We start from the raw sequence: 19,722 nt of genomic DNA on the forward strand, positions 1-19,722 counted from the left end.
GTTACAAGAGCTGAAGAATGTCGCTTAAGTAGAAGATTAATACGGCCTCGAGGATGCATTAGACTGTCGTTTCATTGTCGCGGAACATCGTCTCGTCAGACCGAGCGAAACTTGAATTTAAATTCGACCAATGATCGCCTTAAGTCGGCCTCCGGCTGCGCTTTGTGGTGCTATCGACGTAGTAGTAATGGTAATTCTATGCAATACGGAGTGAGAAAGAGAAAAATAATAACGAGACGTCTGACGTCTCCTCGTATTTTTATTCTATTCCCAAGAACATTTTTCATTCCTAATAACAATTTGACATTTATTATAATTGTAGAAATAATTAGAATTGTACTTGTAATCAATTAAATTAATTGTGATATTTATTCTTATTATAGAATTATTAACTTTTACATTTAACAAAAATCTTTCACATTTATATTGATTTTACGTTTTTATAATTGCAAATCAAGAACGATCAATTACTTTTAAATGTTTAAATTGGTTGATTTATCAGATTTGTTATTTATTCTAGCACCCTTCAAATTTGGATTTAAATTTTTATTTGGATTTTTAAATTTATCCTAGAATAGGCTTCAAGCTTCCGTTTTATTCGCGTATTATTTTCCTGTTTTCGATTGCTGGTATCGCATTCCTTCTATCTAATCTTCTACGTTCCCAGAAATTTCATCCTACACGCTTTTTTCCGAGGACAGATTCCACATCCTAGATTTCTTACGTTCGAGCTTAAATTTGAAAGAAGAAACCTATCGATTCCGGAACTATCGAACTATCTATTCCATTCACGTTCCCCGGTCGATCCTAGACTTCCGAGACTTCTAGGAATCCTCTCTCTATCCGGTCTCGGCGGCGGCGGCGATGCGGCGCACCAGACTCATCGGCTGGCGATGCGTCGTCTCTAGCGGTGCTTTCCTGCGCTATACAACGCCCGTGGTATAGGTCAGTGAAGTAGGAGCAGAGTTCCCCCACCGCGACCGTTCCTAGACAACGGGTCTACGATTGACTCATCTAGCCAGTCATACCGCGCGTAAACACGATCCGCTCCAGCTGTTCTCGCGCGCGCTCTCGGGGCCTCTTGCCACTACCGCCTTCCTCTCACTTTCTTGGTCTCTCTCTCTCTCTCTCTCTCTCTCTCTCTCTCTCTCTTTCTCTCTCCCTCTTCGCTCCTCGAGCACTCCACGTTTCCTTGTGCGTTCCCGCGTGTGTTCTACCCGCGCATATATACGCGTACTTCCCAAGAACAACGGTGCGTTCTCCGTATTTTTAGAGCCTCCTCGAAAATCTTCAGCTCCCCTGCCGTTCTTCTGTTTTTCGTCCGCGTTTCTCTCCTCCCATTCCCCCCCCCCTCTCTCCTTTTCCCTTTCTCTCTTCGTCTTCGAATCTTGCTTCATTTCTCTCGCGCTATTTATACCGTAGCCCTTACAGTTATTGAAACCTTGTCGTGTTACGTTACGTCGGTATACTACAAATCAGACTGCGTTTCAGTAGATTTACGTATTATTGCGTATATGTATCGAGAAATCGAATAAAATCTTCTCTGCTGTCGTTTCTTTTGTTATGTATCGTTGTGAATTTAGTACTTTACGCTTTGTTCTTTGTTTCATTTGCAACTATTTTCTACGTAACTCGATCTCGTTAAGGGTTTCCGCTTGTGATATAAAGCGCCTGTTTCTGTTTGTTTCTTCTTACTTCCAGACGATTTCGCGTAATTTTTTTTGCATCTCCTTAGTAAATTGCTTTGACGTATAAATAAAATGTGACGTGTCATACATAAACGCCGTTACTTTGTACGAGTGCTTATTACTCCGCTGCTCCATCGCTCCGGAGAAGATAATACCGCTTCGGTACCGCCAAATAAATATTCTCCCGTTTCCCTCTCCCTCGCTCGCTTCATCCTCCTTTCGTCTCGTCGGTCCACAAACCAGAAAACCTCGAATAGTGCCCGAGGAATCGTTCAACCGCGCGCGGGACTCCACGGAACTGCAACGCACGACGCGAGAGAAGGATGCAGGCGTGAGAGGCAGAACGGGGGGAGGGGGGGAGACGACAGAGACGAGAAAGGAAGATGAGAGAAAGAGGGGGAGGGAGGGAGAGAGAGAGAGAGAGAGGGCTCACGCGACGACGAGGAAGGATAGGGACGAGGGGGGAGGCGAAGGGGAGCGGGAGGGAGCGCGAGGGGCCGGAGAACGAGTTCCGATTTTAGCGCAGTCGCGGCGGCCTCAGAACGAGCGGCGCTATTATGCACTAGTAGCTTGATGGCGTCACCCGTGCAACCTTGGCTCGGGTCAGTCCTCTATCATACTGCAGGCAGAGTTCCCCGATTCCCTCCTCCTCCTCCTCCTCCTCTCCCTTCGTCTCATTCCCCTCTCGCTCACTCCGTCGCGCGCTCCGCTCGCCGCGCTCGGTTCTCCGCTTTAACCCTCTCTCTCTCTTTCTCTCTTCTCGTCTCTTTATCTCGGTCCGTCTCCTCTTCCTCTCGACCCAGTGGCGTAAGGGGAAAAGAGCTTCTCACCGTCTCGTAGCAGTGCTTCAAAACTTTTGCTTTCTCTCACCGTAACGTTCATCAACGACGTCGCGTGCATGTACGTAGGTGCGAAATGCTGGGAATTTTTTTCCTCTCTTTTCTCCTATAAGAACCGCGTAGCGACACTGGTTACTCATCTCCGCTATAAAGGACACGAGATTTATCGCAAGGCAGCTTCGAAACTTTCGCTTTCTTTCGACATAACGTGGCGCGCTGTTTGCGCGTACGTGTCTCACGGCTTTTTTTTCTTTCTTTTTTTTAATAAAAACTGATTGTTTTCGAAATCCTTGTTTTTTTTCGTTGCAACACGATATCTTATTGCGTGTATATGCAAAAATGTTTGTTTTCCCCTTAAATCTATACTCCTACAAATATGCATAAACCAAAATGATGTTTGCTAAATTTCGAAACTTCAATTTCCTCCAATATCTCCTCGCGACAGTCCCCGCAAATATTGAACTTGTTTTTTTCTTGCCAACACGATTCCGACCAACAAATTTCATCGAGATCGCCAGACGCACACAGGTGGATTTAAGTAATAAAACTTTTTGGGGCAAACTTGCTTTTTAAAGGACAATTTTTTTATTAAATTTTCGCGCAAGTGCTGAAACTTCCGACGATTCCCTGGGAGTCCACTACTGCTTCGTTTCGAGACGCGTGAGAGAAATTCCCCGTTTAGGAAGAACTTTGGCGAGTCTCTCGCGCACGTTCGGCACGTTTTCCTACGCTCATGGACCAAGAGCACGGCCCTATGCTCGCGGCACAAACTCAGATCGTGTGCACTCGCGTTTGTACGATCGCACCGACGCGATCAATATATTGCGCGGCATCCACTATCGACTAAACCACACACATAAACGTTTCCGTAGATCGCGAATTCGATAATTACTTGTTTCTTCCGTTTTCTCAGATCGGAGAAGCGGGAGCGGAGGAAAAAAAAGAATAGCGTTAAAAAGTAAAATAAACGATGAAACATGCGGAAATAGGTGATGGGCTATCGAAAGCATCTATTCGAGTCGATTAATCGGGTGATAAAAACAACGAAGGTATCCACGACGACGCGACAATGATGATGGCGATAACGACGTTTTTCCTCTTTGCCGCTTCGCGAACGACGGCTATTAATACTTGATTGCACGTTCAACTGCGACGTATACCCTTAAGCCACGCGGTGCAAAAACTAACGCGATAAACGCTGACATGGACCCTTCGCTGCACGAATCGAGATAATAACGCTACTTTGTGTCGAGGATTCTTTTGGGATGCGATTAGAGCGTGTCTCTTCAAGGCCGGGCTCCTTCTTTTGTTCTTTCTTTCGTGTCGAAATGATTCCTTCGATAATTATAGCGATATTGATTTTCTCATATGAACGAGTGGCTTTCACATGTTATTGTCCTACACATGTCTCGAGATATAATTAAGCGCTCGTTATGTAGCGAGCAAAAAAGATTAAGGATACAAAGTGATTTATATTAAACATTATATTAAACGTATAATCAAGCTGCTTGTAATCAAGTCTATGAATAATAAAATTTGCCAAAGTCTCGTCCACGTTGTCCCACGACCATCACGATTTTTAAAATAAATTCTAAAAGAAAATTCTACGCGTAATTTTACCCGACCTAGTCTCTAAACTACTCCAATTCATTTTATTCGCCGTACATCGCGAGGAATTCTTATACCAAAGTAGATACACTTTTATATTACGACTTACTTTTCGACGACCACGTTGCTTCCCTCGTGCGCTCCCATTACTGCTCGCCGAGATATAGACATCCTTGGAGTTTTCTCCAAGTCGTTAATCCATTACAGGCACTTCCAAGCACTTTTCCTCACACGCTACCTTTCTCACTTCGTGCTTTCGATATGCACCTATCGGCACATCGATATGCACCTATCGACACATCGATATGCACCTATCGACACATCGATATGCACCTGTCGAAACACTTCATCTCGCACACACAACACTTCTTGCCAAAACGCGACACTCCGCGACGCCCGTTTGTTTCACCAATACGCAATCGTCGTCCGCAACGACGATATCCGTTTCGTTTCATTAGAACGCGATCGCCGTCCGCGACATTTCCATGACATCGGAAGATCCTCGGAAATCGGACGGGAAAAGCGTTTGCCCCCCCCCCCTCCGCCCGCCATTACTACTCGCCGCGCGTGACGTAGGTACCTCGGAATTTTCGCAAAGTCGTTACTCCGTTAGAGGCACTTCCAATTATGTACTTTTCACCACACTACCTCTCTCATCTTTCGTGCTTTCGCCACGCACTTTTCGCCACGCACCTTCGATCCGCGTTCTTTCCGTCCTTTACCCGTCGAAACGTCTCCCGTCTCCCTCGCACACAACGCAACACTTGCGAGGCAATTACCTAAACGCGGCACTTCGCGACACTCGTCCCGTTTCGCGAGGACTGACTATCATCCGCGATCACTTCCACGCCATCGGAGGATCTTTGGAAAGATCTTCTGGCCCGTTCCTGGAGCCGCTCGAGCCTCTTATCGGCGAATTACCTTCTCGATCCGCGATCAATAACGGATATCGGACGCTACCGTGCCGGTACTCGGGGGCGACTGACGACTCGACTGTTTAACAACAAAATCGATTACTCGCACGCTCCGCATCGATAAGTACTCGAAGTGCACAAAAATCGCGCGGTTACTAAGAAATCAACAATGGAGCATTATCGCGGTTCTTGACACAGTAAATAATCGGGATGCTTCCAGCGGGCGTGTTTATGCTCTCTGTTTACATTCATTTTTTCGCGACGCGCTCATACCTTAATGTGCAGCGTACTTCAGGGTGTGCGCCCATACGGAATAGAGCGCGCGACCGATACAATCAAGTGTAAATAACGCGACGACACTCGGGTTGACGGAAGGAGGAGGGAGGAATGCCCGTGCGGCGCAATTTGCTTTTTTTATTCACTTATAATCGCTCGCTTCTCGGAACGTTTTCCGGCAGTTTCACAAATATAAATTTCCGTAATGACATCCGACAATTCCGGTCGATTGCATGTTATTATGCAGGACTTTTGGCGATTCCGAGATCTTTGAATAAAAAGAGTCAAGCGTAATGTAAATTATTGTATTCCCTTTTTGAGAAAAAAAAGCAAATTACACAACGTACGTACAAGCATATAATTATATGTTTAAACCAAGCTTGGTTAATAAGAAGTCTATAGTCAAAAGGATATAATTGATAAGAGTATAATTGTAATTGCGGAGATCTTTGGTCACACACACACAACCGATCAACTTCAATGAAACGCATACTCCCTCCGTTTTTGCCGGGTCGTAAACCAAAGGTCGTAAAAATCGAATAGATCATTAACTAGATATAAATAAAAATTCGCATATAAATAAGAATATAATGCAGAGATTTTTTTCTAATTGTGCCCGTTTTTCTTTCTCTTTCAGTGTCCGACAGCTATAACAATTATATAAACATGTACGGCGGGGGTGGACAATTTGCAACTCCCTGCACCCCGAGCCCGCCGAGAGGACCCGGCGGTGTGCCCACCAGCGTGATACAAGCGGCTACCAGCTCGGTCTCGGACGATCTCTACCTTCTCGAGCTCGGCTTCCCGTCGCGCTCGAAGAAGAGCAAACTGAAGAAGCCGCGGCAGGGCGGCGAGGGCGGAGCCGCGGTGAAGCGGAAGTCGCGCGAGGGTTCGACCACGTATCTGTGGGAATTCCTGCTCAAGCTGCTGCAGGATCACGAGTACTGTCCGCGCTACATCAAGTGGACGAATCGCGAGCGGGGCGTCTTCAAGCTGGTCGACAGCAAGGCGGTCTCGCGGCTCTGGGGCATACACAAGAACAAGCCGGATATGAATTACGAGACGATGGGCAGAGCGCTACGCTATTACTACCAGCGCGGCATCCTGGCGAAAGTGGACGGCCAGCGGCTGGTCTATCAGTTCGTCGACGTGCCGAAGGACATCGTCGAGATCGATTGTACGGGTGCATGAGACAGGGAGTCGGCTCGTCCCGCGGGGCACGAGAGGGAGAAGAAGGAGGAACAGCAGCACCAGCACCAGCAGCAGCACGGCGTTTCGGCGCGGGTCTCGCGTGGACGTCGACCATCGCCAATGTCGCCGTTGTCGTTGCCGTCGTTGATACGGCGTTGTCGCGGACCCGTCGTCGCGGCGGCGGCGGTGGGGCTTCATCCGCGCGAAAGATCGCCGTTCAGCGGTTTTCTCCACCGAGACGCGCCGACCTGGCATACCCCTCAGATGTTGTAAAACGCGTTCTCTTTTTCTCCTTTTCTTTTCTCTCCCTCTCTCTTCCTGTCTGTCTCTCCCTACCTATTCCTCTATCCCTCTCTATCTCTCTATTTCCGTCTTTCTCTCTGGCTTCGTTTGTTCCTTGTATTATATCTATGTAAATGTATATTAAGGCGCCGTGCGACGATGTTGTCAGAGGTGGTCCCGACCCAGTACCTCGTCCTTCTCCTGCGGCCCGTTTCTTTTTCGCGTGTCCGAATACCGCGTAGGATCGGGACAGGACGGCGCCCGACTCGTTGAAATTTGTACAAAATTTAGTTTTTAACGTATCGAGAAAGGAAACTAAAGATTCTATCTGGTGTACCTTGCGGGAGGGACGCCGTGGACAAATTACTTAAGCAGCGAAGCATCGGAAAGCGAAAAATTGTATATTCGAAAGAGCGACAAATTATTTATTGTATATTACACGTTTATATATGTTACCTAAGAAAATTGTTACGCGCGTAATTCGCGCAAATGGAAAACTTATGGAAACGGACGAAAGTTACAAAAAAAAAATGAAACGAAATGAGGGCTGTGAAAAGGTTTACGATACGGTGAAGAGAGAAGAGAAGAGAAGAGGAGAGGAGAGGAGACGAGATGTGTAGTGGAACGGGAAAGGATGAGAAGCGTCTCTTGAAGTTTCACGGAGCGAGCTCAGGGAGGGGTACACATTATATTTTTTTAAGTATAAGCGGAAGGGATTGGCCCTTCCGATTCGTGAGCTGAGGGTTCAACAACGCAAGGTGCTGGCTAATATACATGCAACACACACACACACACATACGAAACACACACTATACACATATACACGCACACCGAGGTCCAAGAAAATTATTTAGCAACCTAGTGTTACTAATTCGTAAAGATTATCGATGCGGACGATTATATCTCTCTGTATATAAATATAAAGAATACTTTTAGTAAAAAATATATATATATATATATTATTGAATATTATATATATTATATAAATATATCTATTGTATGTTATGTAGTAAAAATGAAGCGGTTTGATGTATCTCTATGAGATTTTGGCGTCACGACGACACACGCGTAGGGCGCTTTCAATCTCGCGCGACGTCTCTTTCGAAACTTTCTATACTATCTAGTTTGTTCTTATATATACATTATATTGGGGACGAATTTTATACGTTTGAGAGCGCCGATTTCGCGCTCGAGCCTTCTAAAGTCGCAGTCATAACGCACATATATATACACGTGTATTGCTGGTCTCACATGCTCAGACTGATCAGAGACGTCGCACGTTTAACACAGAGAAGCCCAACGCACGGGAAGCGTAATAAATAAAATGCGTAACTCTAGAGTAAAATTTAACTTATTGGCGCCCCGGGACGCGTGACGCGCGCGAGTGCAAGTGTATCCTATAGTTCTAAGTTTTGTACATAAAGAGGAAATCGTCAAAAATATTATTTACGTTTAGGAAGAACGTAACGCTGGTTATCCTCGCGATAATTGTATCCGCGGGAGAAAGTGAGAAACGACGGAAGGTGGAAGGAAAGAACGGACGAGGAGTGTCTAGCTAGATTATGCGCGACTACGTGGCCGATCGCGACGCGCGTGTACAGGCCAATTTGTCGCATTACAGTCTCGGGATATATGTATATGTATGTGTATATATATATATATATATATATATATATATATATATATATATATATATATATATATATATAACCGGAGAAACGAAATATATACAGTACATTTGAACAGTGATCCAGAGCTGCCAATAATGCCTGTAAAACGGTCCCTTTGCACTTGTCGTTCGAGTCGATGTCCATCGAGTCGAGCCTCACACGGTGCTGGTCAGATCGATCCGATGTTTTTTGGGACACCAGATATACCGATGATACAAAGCAAATTGCCTTCTCGTATTAACAAAGACGTGTTGCCTTCTAACAAAAAAAAGATGCATATAAAAGTTCTAGCGATTTGTATCGTAAATGCCGTCACTTTGTCCAGGTACTTAAAAGCCCTTTACATATAAAGTCCTAACATCGTTTTTGTGACGAATTGAATTTTGTAATTTTATCAGCGAAAAGTTCTTTGGTACGTGGTGACTTTTATCGTACTTCGAATACAATGTATCGGCGGGAAATAGTAATAATATTAATAATAATATTAATAATGATAAAAAAAGGAAGGATATATCAGAGTACAATGGACAAAAGTACCTATAGTATACCACTTCTATACATGATAACGGACACTTATAAACAATGAATGGACACTACAACAGAAATCCTATTTTTAGGTAAATTAAATTTACATATACATAACAATCCACTACACTACGAGATATTTTAACAAATAAGACTTTACTATAATAGAGATAAATACATAATTATTTACCTGTAAAATATATGAAAACACGATGGATTGACGTAAGGAACTCTAATGTAACGTTCTGTGATTCGTTGTTTGTAGGTGAAATTTAATAAAAGATTATTGTATCATAATATATATTTATGTGATTTTATTTTATTCCCAATACTCAATAAATATTTTTAGATTTCTTTCACATTCTAACTTTAATATAGACAATTCTGTTCACTATGTAAAGAATATTAAATAGTAAAATGTTACACAAAAAATACGAAATTTTATTATTAATATAACTGGTATAATTACACATGAAATAACTTTATTTGAATTTTCGTTAAAGGAAATTCGCGCATGGACGTAAATGTGTCACAAAAACCTTTGTGCTATAGGTGTTGCTAATTATAATCTTTTACAATCTTTATATTTTTCTTTTGTAAGTAGAATGTTATGTTTTGTATAGTATCTCTTTGTCTTTTTAAAATTCTATTGCAATTTCTTTTTACAATTATCTCTGTCGATAATTCAGATATCGTGATAAATAAATTACTACTCTATCGATAAGTAAATTACTACGGTTGATAAATTAATTTTCTATCTAAAATATTTAATGATACGTTATCTTCGATACATATCAAACAATCAGTAACACATCGTTTTTTTTTTCAATTGTTTATTCCCGAATTCACTTGACAATAAAGTTGTGTCGTAAATTTCAAGATTACATCTACATGGATTAGTTTTTACGTATTGTTTACATTATATTCACAGAAATCTTTTTTTATATTGAGCAATTTATACTTTCATGATTATCATGAAACAATCAATAATCGCATAAGTATAACAATGCAAAAATTATTCACAATTTCTACATCGCGATGAATTATGAATACGATAGGGAAAATAAAAAAACATAAAGTGCTATCGCATGATAAACATGGAATTTGTCCTTTTCAATCACATGTTTTTGAATCATTAGTTTAATTGTTAGTTCTGAAAAAGTGTTATCGCTTATACGTGTGTATACATACATATATATCGAAAGGCATAAATCAGACGATTACCGTAATGATGCAACGGTTATATATAACCTGACCGACTAAAGTCGGTCGGTTGTGTCCTCGTTGCGATTGGTACGGAGTTTAACTAGGCGTCCAGTCGAAGGAAAGCGCCATCGGAACGTTCACTGGTGCACGGTGTCGGCGGAGTGGGATTACGATTGAGTGTAAGAGTAAGAGGAATCCGGTCGAATCGTCGGAACGTCAATCGTGGCAGACGAAACTGGGTGAGCTCGCGAGCTCACAGGTGAATTCCACGGAGCTTTCTCGGTCATTGTTTCCGCATAATCGACACGATTTATCGTCGCGCGTGCATTCGACAATTTGCCAGTGCTTGCCTGTGAGAGAAACGCCGCTTATCGATTCCGGGCGGCGAATTGATCCTGCCACACCCCACCGTGGCCATTTTGGACGATAGTCGGTGAAAACTATTTTAAAGATCGCGGCCCCATCATGGACCAAATTACGCCGAAGGAGGTGAAGATCCTTGAAAATCCGGAGGACATCCAGGAGAGACGTGAGCAGGTGTTGGGACGCTATGCTAACTTTAAGTCGGAGGCACGCAACAAGCGGGACAAGCTCGAGGACTCCCGTCGCTTTCAGGTACGTATTCCAGTACTCTTCTTTTTCTCTTGACTGCTATTTTGTGTTTTATTGACGTTCGCGCTTATCCTGCATTCTTCTTTTTTTTTAGTACTTTAAGCGAGATGCGGACGAACTCGAGGGATGGATCTACGAGAAGCTCCAAGCGGCCTCCGATGAGAGTTACAAAGATCCAACTAATCTACAAGCGAAGATTCAGAAGCACCAAGCCTTTGAAGCAGAAGTCGCAGCTCATTCAAACGCTATCGTGCTACTCGATAATACTGGCTCCGAAATGATAGCGCAACATCATTTCGCCAGCGATGTAATTCGCAAGAGACTAGGTATATTCAAGTACTAGAGATATAGGTTTCTTTTCGAGATCGTTACAGAGCAGTATACTGTCAAAGTATGTCACAAAGTTTTTACCTACACGCAAAGTATAGTACACAAAAACCTAATATTAATAATTCTTTCCAAGTACAACTCATTGATTTAAACTGTTTCATAAACAGTGAATTATCTTTTTCTCAAACTATACAAAATATTTTAATATATGATGTAAAGTCTAATACAAAAAATCTAATATTAATAATTATGTCTAAGCACAATTAGAAGATTTAAAAATGTTTCATGAACAGTGTTTTAAAGTATCTCCTATGTAAAATATTTTAATTGTATCATTTTACTCCAATTCTGAATTAATAATGGCTAGTCGAAAATATTATAATTGTGAGACATATTGTAGATGCAATAAAGTGACTTGTTTTTTAATGCAATATCTTTAATTATTTACAGAGGAACTACATCGCTTGTGGGAATTGCTGCTGTCACGATTAGCTGACAAGGGCCTGAAGTTGCAGCAGGCTTTAGTTCTCGTACAGTTTATTCGTCACTGCGATGAAGTGATGTTTTGGATTCACGACAAGGAGGCATTTGTAACGACCGATGAGTTCGGACACGACTTGGAGCACGTGGAGGTGCTTCAAAGAAAATTTGACGAATTTCAAAAGGATATGGCGAGTCAAGAGTACAGAGTTACAGAGGTGAACGAATTGGCGGACAAGTTATTATTAGACGGACATCCTGAACGTGACACCATCTTACGTAGGAAGGAAGAACTCAACGAATCCTGGCAGAGACTGAAACAATTGGCCACACTACGACAAGAAAAGCTCTTCGGGGCGCACGAGATTCAGAGATTCAATCGCGATGCCGATGAGACCATGGCTTGGATCGCGGAGAAGGATGTTGTCTTATCGTCTGACGATTTTGGACGAGATCTTGCGAGTGTGCAAACGTTACAACGAAAACACGAAGGTATCGAGCGTGACTTGGCTGCTCTGGAAGATAAGGTGTACACACTGGGCGCGGAAGCCGATCGTCTCGCCGCAATTCACGAAGCTGATCATTCCAAGCAGATTCAATCTAAACGGGCTGAGATTTTACAGTCGTGGGAGAGCCTTACTGCAAAAGCGAAAGAGCGACGCCTCAAACTTGACGAATCTTATTATCTGCATCGATTTCTAGCCGATTATCGTGATTTGGTGTCCTGGATGAACGATATGCGCGCTATCATTTCCGCAGATGAGCTAGCTAAAGATGTGGCTGGTGCTGAAGCCTTGGTTGACAGACACCAAGAACATAAAGGAGAAATTGATGCTAGAGCCGATAGCTTTGATGCAACCACATTGGCTGGTAATAAACTTCTGGAAAAGAAGCATTACGCCGCTGAAGAAGTGGCACTAAAATTAAACTCTCTCGCCGATGACAAATCATCTCTTTTGAGTCTGTGGGAGAAGAGGCGTATCTTGTACGAGCAATGCGTAGATTTACAGCTATTCTACCGGGACACCGAACAAGCAGATGCGTGGATGGCCAAACAGGAAGCGTTTTTGGCTAACGAAGATTTAGGAGATTCCCTTGATAGTGTGGAGGCCCTTATTAAGAAACATGAAGACTTTGATAAATCCCTGGCAGCTCAGGAAGAGAAGATTAAGGTGCTCGATGACTTTGCTGGAAAGTTAATTGAGGGCGAACATTATGCTGCAGATGACGTGGCGCAACGACGACAACTACTATTAGAAAGACGAGCTATTCTCCTCGAAAAATCAGCTCAAAGGCGCCGTCGCCTGGAAGATGCATACAAGCTACAACAATTTGAGAGAGATTGCGACGAAACAAAGGGTTGGGTTAATGAGAAGCTTAAGTTCGCTACTGATGACAGTTACTTGGATCCTACTAATTTGAACGGTAAGGTTCAGAAACATCAGAATTTCGAGCAGGAATTAAACGCGAATAGGACGCGCATGGAGGAGATGGTAGCTACTGGCCAAGAATTGATCGAGAGTAATCATTATGCTGCTGATCGCATACACACTCGCTCGGACGAAATTGTGACACTGTGGGAGAGTTTGACGCGGGCCACCGAAAAGAAAGGTGCGAAATTGCAGGAAGCTTCTCAGCAGCAGCAGTTCAATCGAACGGTAGAGGACATTGAACTGTGGCTTTCGGAGGTAGAGGGACAACTTATGTCAGAAGATTATGGCAAAGATTTGACTAGCGTCCAGAATTTGCAGAAGAAACACGCGCTTCTAGAGGCCGATGTAGGTTCTCACGCGGATAGGATCGACGGTATCGCTCAAGCAGCCGAACAATTTGTTAAATCGGGCCATTTCGATGCCGACAATATCAAGTCTAAGCAGGATCAATTACAAGCTAGATACTCTGCCTTACAGCGTCCTATGAGTTTGAGGAAGCAACGACTCCTGGATTCACTTCAGGTGCAGCAACTGTTTCGAGATATCGAGGACGAGGAAGCGTGGATTCGTGAGAAAGAGCCAGTTGCGGCATCCACGAATCGCGGTCGTGATTTGATCGGCGTGCAGAATCTCCAGAAGAAGCATCAGGCTGTTTTGGCCGAAATCAACAACCACGAGCCGAGAGTGGCCGCGGTTTGCCAAGCGGGTTCGACGATGTTACAAGAAGGACATTTTGCGGCCGAGGAGATCAATCAGCGACTTGCAGCTTTGGATGAACACTGGGGACAATTGAAGGATAAAGCTCGACAACGCAAGAATGACTTGGACGACTCATTGCAGGCGCATCAATATTTTGCTGACGCGAATGAAGCTGAATCATGGATGAAGGAGAAACGTCCTATAGTGATGAATGGTGATTATGGGAAGGACGAAGATAGTTCCGAGGCTCTTTTGAAGAAACATGAGGCCTTGGTTAGCGATCTGGAAGCGTTCGCGAGCACCATTGGGGTACTGAGAGATCAAGCTGGAGCGTGCAGACAGCAAGAGACACCTACGGTCGATATCACTGGCAAGGAATGTGTCGTGGCCCTCTATGACTACACTGAAAAATCGCCCAGAGAAGTATCTATGAAAAAGGGCGATACTCTGACTCTGCTTAACTCCAACAACAAAGACTGGTGGAAGGTCGAGGTAAACGATCGTCAAGGTTTTGTACCGGCAGCATATGTGAAGCGCGTGGAACCCGAAGCGGGTCTCAGTGCGTCTCAACAGAACTTGGCTAGAGAGCAGAGCTCGATTGCCGCGCGGCAAGCGCAGATCGAGGCGCAATATGATGATCTGTTGCGTTTAGCACGCGAACGTCAAAACAAGCTTAACGAAACAGCTAAAGCTTACGTGCTGGTGAGAGAAGCCGCTGAGTTGGCCACTTGGATCAAAGACAAGGAGAATCATGCCCAAGTACAGGACGTAGGTGAAGATTTGGAACAAGTCGAAGTTATGCAAAAGAAATTCGACGACTTTCAAGCTGATCTCAAGGCGAATGAAGTGCGCTTAGCTGAGATGAATGAAATTGCCGTGCAGTTGATGAGTCTCGGGCAGACTGAAGCGGCATTAAAGATTCAGACGCAAATCCAGGATCTGAACGAAAAGTGGACCAGCCTGCAAACACTTACGGCAGAACGAGCCAGTCAGCTTGGTTCCGCTCACGAAGTGCAACGATTCCATCGTGATGTCGACGAGACGAAGGACTGGATTCGCGAGAAGGATGCGGCGCTGAACAATGATGATCTGGGCAAGGATCTGCGCAGCGTTCAGGCTTTGCAGCGCAAACACGAAGGTCTGGAGAGAGATTTGGCTGCTTTGGGAGATAAAATCAAGCAACTCGACGAGACAGCTAATCGCCTGATGCAATCGCATCCAGAGACTGCCGAGCAAACATACGCCAAACAGAAGGAGATTAACGAAGAATGGACTCAATTGACAGCTAAAGCTAACAGCAGGAAGGAAAAACTTCTTGATTCATATGATTTGCAACGCTTCCTCAGTGATTATCGCGATTTGATGGCATGGATCAACTCGATGATGGGCCTAGTCGCTTCCGAAGAACTTGCATCGGACGTTACGGGTGCCGAAGCATTGCTTGAACGTCATCAGGTAAAAATATTCTCTATTGTAGCATCGATAAAACACAATCATCACAATCATCTTCTGACAAATCCTTCACCAAGCCATTTAAATTATAGAATCACAGAGCAGAGATAGATGCGCGATATGGCATACTTCCAGAGGTATAAAAACGTTTGAGCATGCATCACGAAAGTCGCGGAATTGCTTGGCGAGAGTGCCTAAAATAAATTTCGCGTAATCGTTTCGGTCTCGTTGATGATTCTTTTTTCTTTTATTAGAAGAGACTGATTGATCTTGTGCCGATGTTTTGCAATGAAAATACTGCCTATTAACAGTTTGAGTATTTTCAATGCTTATCGCGTAATTATTACCTTTCTGCTTGTAATATCCATTGCCGAATGTATTTGATCATACATAACAAACAAAGATTGTGTACTGTCGTAAAATATTTGGGAATCAAATTGTAATCTATTTTATAAATGTTTTTTTTTTGTATAGGAGCACCGAATGGAGATAGATGCTAGAGCAGGTACTTTCCAGGCGTTCGAATTGTTCGGCCAGCAACTATTGCAATCTAGCCATTACGCCAGCGTGGAGATACTGGAGAAACTTGAATCTATGGCTGAAGCCCGGCAAGAGCTAGAGAAAGCTTGGATCCAACGACGTATGCAGCTCGATCAGAATCTCGAATTGCAGTTATTCTGCAGAGATTGCGAACAGGCAGAAAATTGGATGAGCGCGCGAGAAGCTTTCCTCAGCTGTGCGGACGCGGTGGACAGTAGTGACAACGTTGAGGCTCTCATCAAGAAGCATGAAGATTTTGATAAAGCAATCAATGCTCATGAAGAGAAAATCGCTACTTTACAAACTTTAGCTGATCAGTTGATCGCTGCCGAGCATTACGCCGCTAAACCCATTGACGAAAGACGATGTCAAGTGTTGGACCGTTGGCGGCACTTGAAGGACGCTCTTATCGAAAAGCGCTCGAAGCTGGGCGAATCTCAGACTCTGCAGCAGTTCTCTCGAGATGCCGATGAGATGGAAAATTGGATCGCCGAGAAACTTCAGCTAGCAACTGAGGAGAATTATAAAGATCCCGCCAACATACAATCGAAGCATCAGAAACATCAAGCTTTCGAAGCCGAATTGGCAGCTAATGCGGATCGAATTCAATCGGTACTCGCTATGGGAGGCAATCTGATTGAAAAGCATCAATGTGCTGGTTCGGAGGATGCGGTTCAAAAGAGACTGGCGTCCATCGCTGATCAGTGGGAATATCTTACGCAAAAGACTACGGAGAAGTCCATGAAGCTGAAGGAAGCCAATAAGCAGCGTACTTATATCGCTGCCGTGAAGGATCTTGATTTCTGGCTGGGAGAAGTCGAGAGTTTGCTCACATCCGAAGATGCTGGCAAAGATTTGGCCTCAGTGCAAAATCTCATGAAGAAACATCAACTTGTTGAGGCAGATATACAAGCGCACGAGGAAAGAATCAAGGATATGAATGCACAGGCTGATTCGTTGATTGAGAGCGGTCAGTTCGATGCCGCTGGCATTCAGGAGAAACGTCAGAGCATAAATGAGCGTTATGAGCGAATCAGAAATCTAGCGGCGCATAGACAGGCGAGGCTCAACGAAGCCAACACTTTGCATCAGTTCTTCCGCGATATTGCTGACGAAGAGTCTTGGATCAAGGAGAAGAAACTTCTTGTCGGGTCAGATGACTATGGCCGTGATCTTACAGGTGTGCAGAACTTGAAGAAAAAGCACAAAAGATTAGAGGCCGAATTAGGTAGCCACGAACCTGCCATCCAAGCTGTTCAGGAAGCAGGAGAGAAATTAATGGACGTTTCCAATCTGGGAGTACCCGAAATCGAGCAGCGTCTAAAACTTCTTAATCAGGCGTGGGCTGAATTGAAACAATTAGCTGCCACTAGAGGACAGAAGTTGGACGAGTCTTTGACGTATCAGCAATTTCTCGCTAAGGTCGAAGAGGAAGAAGCCTGGATCACGGAGAAGCAGCAATTACTCTCTGTCGAAGATTATGGTGATACAATGGCTGCTGTTCAAGGTCTTTTGAAGAAACATGATGCGTTCGAAACTGATTTTGCGGCTCACGGTGAACGTTGCAAGGATATTTGCGAGGCCGGCGAGACGTTGATCAAAGCTGGCAATCATCGAGCGGATGCTATCAGTCAAAGGTGCGCGCAATTGCGTAATAAATTGGAGCAACTCGGAGCTCTCGCGGCCCGTAGGAAGACACGATTGAACGATAATTCGGCGTACTTGCAATTCATGTGGAAGGCTGATGTAGTCGAATCATGGATTGCTGATAAGGAAACTCATGTGCGTTCTGAGGAGTTTGGCCGAGATCTATCTACCGTGCAGACTCTACTTACGAAACAGGAGACCTTCGACGCTGGTCTTCATGCCTTTGAACATGAAGGTATTCAGAATATTACTTCGTTGAAAGAAATGCTTGTTGATTCTGGTCATGATCAGACACCCAGTATTCAGAAACGTCATGCTGATGTTATCGCTCGTTGGCAAAAACTTTTGGCTGATTCTGACGCAAGAAAACAGCGTCTGTTGAGAATGCAGGATCAGTTCAGACAGATCGAAGAGCTTTATCTGACATTCGCGAAGAAGGCATCTGCTTTCAACTCTTGGTTTGAGAATGCCGAGGAGGATCTGACGGATCCTGTACGTTGTAACAGTATCGAGGAGATTCGTGCTCTTCGTGAAGCACATGCGCAATTCCAAGCTAGTTTATCCTCGGCTGAAGCTGACTTCCAAGCCCTGGCTGCTCTTGACAGGCAAATTAAGAGTTTCAACGTCGGACCGAATCCATACACATGGTTCACGATGGAAGCCTTGGAAGATACTTGGCGTAACTTACAGAAGATAATTAAGGAGCGTGATGTTGAACTTGCGAAAGAAGCACAGCGGCAGGAAGAGAATGATAAATTGCGTAAAGAATTCGCCAAGCATGCTAATGCCTTCCATCAGTGGCTTGCGGAAACAAGGTTTGCATTGGCTTTAAAAGAATTATTTATTGGTTAATTAGAAATAAAAATGCAAATAATTTTTTTTTTTTTATAGAACATCTATGATGGAAGGATCTGGATCTTTGGAACAACAACTGGAAGCTACCAAGGTTTGTTTAATTCAAACTGATACATTTATTACATAGAGATTTTATGTATTTATATTCACTATATAATTATGTTACATGTAAATTATATTCAAATTTACAGCGAAAAACTCAAGAAGTGCGCGCACGTCGTCAAGATCTGAAGAAGATCGAGGATCTGGGAGCTATTCTAGAAGAACATCTAATTCTCGACAACCGTTACACAGAACACAGTACCGTAGGATTGGCACAGCAATGGGATCAATTGGATCAGTTAGGAATGCGCATGCAACACAATTTAGAACAGCAGATTCAAGCGCGAAATCAGTCCGGTGTATCTGAAGATGCGCTCAAAGAATTCTCCATGATGTTCAAGCATTTCGACAAAGACAAGAGCGGTCGCCTGAATCACCAAGAATTCAAATCGTGCCTGAGAGCTTTGGGCTACGACCTTCCTATGATGGAAGAAGGACAACCCGATCCAGAATTCGAGAACATATTAGGTTTTATTGATTTCATTTTTTTATGTTATTTCTGATTATATTATTTCAAATATCCATTTTATTAATACGATATTATTATTTGCAGACATCGTGGATCCTAATAGGGATGGTTATGTATCGCTACAAGAATATATGGCGTTTATGATCAGCAAGGAAACAGAGAATGTGCAGAGTTCGGAGGAAATAGAGAACGCTTTCCGAGCAATTACTGCAGCAGACCGGCCATATGTCACGAAGGAGGAATTGTATGCTGTAAGTGTTATAAATGTTAGAATATTAAAAAAATGAGTTACATGTTCCTGATTATAAAAAATGCAATTTATATTTAATTTTTTTTTTAGAACCTCACGAAGGAGATGGCCGATTATTGTGTTGCCCGTATGAAACCTTATGTAGATCCCAAATCGGAACGACCGATAACAGCTGCATTGGATTATATAGAATTTACGCGCACTCTTTTCCAGAATTAATTATGCATTCATATTGCACATTTATATTATTTTTTCAAGCTTATTAAATTATTATTACGTAAAGAGTGCAAGGCTGCTATGTTTATCTATAAAAATGCTTGATTTATCTCTAATATTCTTATTAATAATTATTATCTAATAGAAGTTGAGAAGCTAACTGCCTGATAAAGAATATATGTAAAGAATATATTTTTATGTTAGGAGTATGTTTTCCCTAACATATATATTCTTTACCTATTAATATTACATTATTTAATCTTCAAATATTAATATTATTAATCTTTGAAATATTAGATTTCATATCTACTAGTTCTGGTATGAGAGTCTGTCATGTTGTTCTTCGAAATAAATGCATTTAATATATATCAATTTTATTCAATAAATCTATAAAATATATGTGGTGTATTTTTAAATTCCTATATAAATTACATATAA

The 19,722-nt window shown here is 43.1% G+C and overlaps 2 protein-coding genes across 7 annotated transcripts in view; both read left to right on the forward strand.

Annotated features, from left to right (window-relative positions):
• LOC105194426 (ecdysone-induced protein 74EF) overlaps positions 1-9,294 on the forward strand; it is a 194,999-nt gene extending 185,705 nt beyond the window's left edge. For all 5 annotated transcript variants that reach the window (XM_039451546.1, XM_039451545.1, XM_039451548.1 and 2 more), the window contains one exon: positions 5,963-9,294. In XM_039451546.1, coding sequence (XP_039307480.1) covers positions 5,963-6,516 — 554 coding nt within the window. In that variant the 3' untranslated portion in view covers positions 6,517-9,294. The remainder of the gene's footprint in view (positions 1-5,962) is intronic.
• Positions 9,295-10,351: 1,057 nt separating this feature from the next.
• LOC105200193 (spectrin alpha chain) lies at positions 10,352-19,662 on the forward strand. Of its 2 annotated transcripts, XM_039451514.1 has the most exons (9): positions 10,352-10,814; positions 10,906-11,137; positions 11,592-15,208; positions 15,298-15,342; positions 15,680-18,207; positions 18,284-18,338; positions 18,439-18,817; positions 18,903-19,069; positions 19,159-19,662. In XM_039451514.1, the coding sequence occupies exons 1-9, from the start codon at positions 10,665-10,667 to the stop codon at positions 19,285-19,287; spliced, it is 7,302 nt and encodes a 2,433-aa protein (XP_039307448.1). In that variant the 5' UTR covers positions 10,352-10,664; the 3' UTR covers positions 19,288-19,662. The 2 variants fall into 2 exon arrangements, with proteins under 2 accessions (XP_039307448.1, XP_011165967.1); XM_011167665.3 differs by lacking the exon at positions 15,298-15,342 and having other exon boundaries at positions 10,353-10,814.
• Positions 19,663-19,722: the final 60 nt, after the last annotated feature.

Source organism: Solenopsis invicta, chromosome 7 (assembly GCF_016802725.1).
Source record: "Solenopsis invicta isolate M01_SB chromosome 7, UNIL_Sinv_3.0, whole genome shotgun sequence".
NCBI classification, from domain to species: Eukaryota; Metazoa; Arthropoda; class Insecta; order Hymenoptera; family Formicidae; genus Solenopsis; species Solenopsis invicta.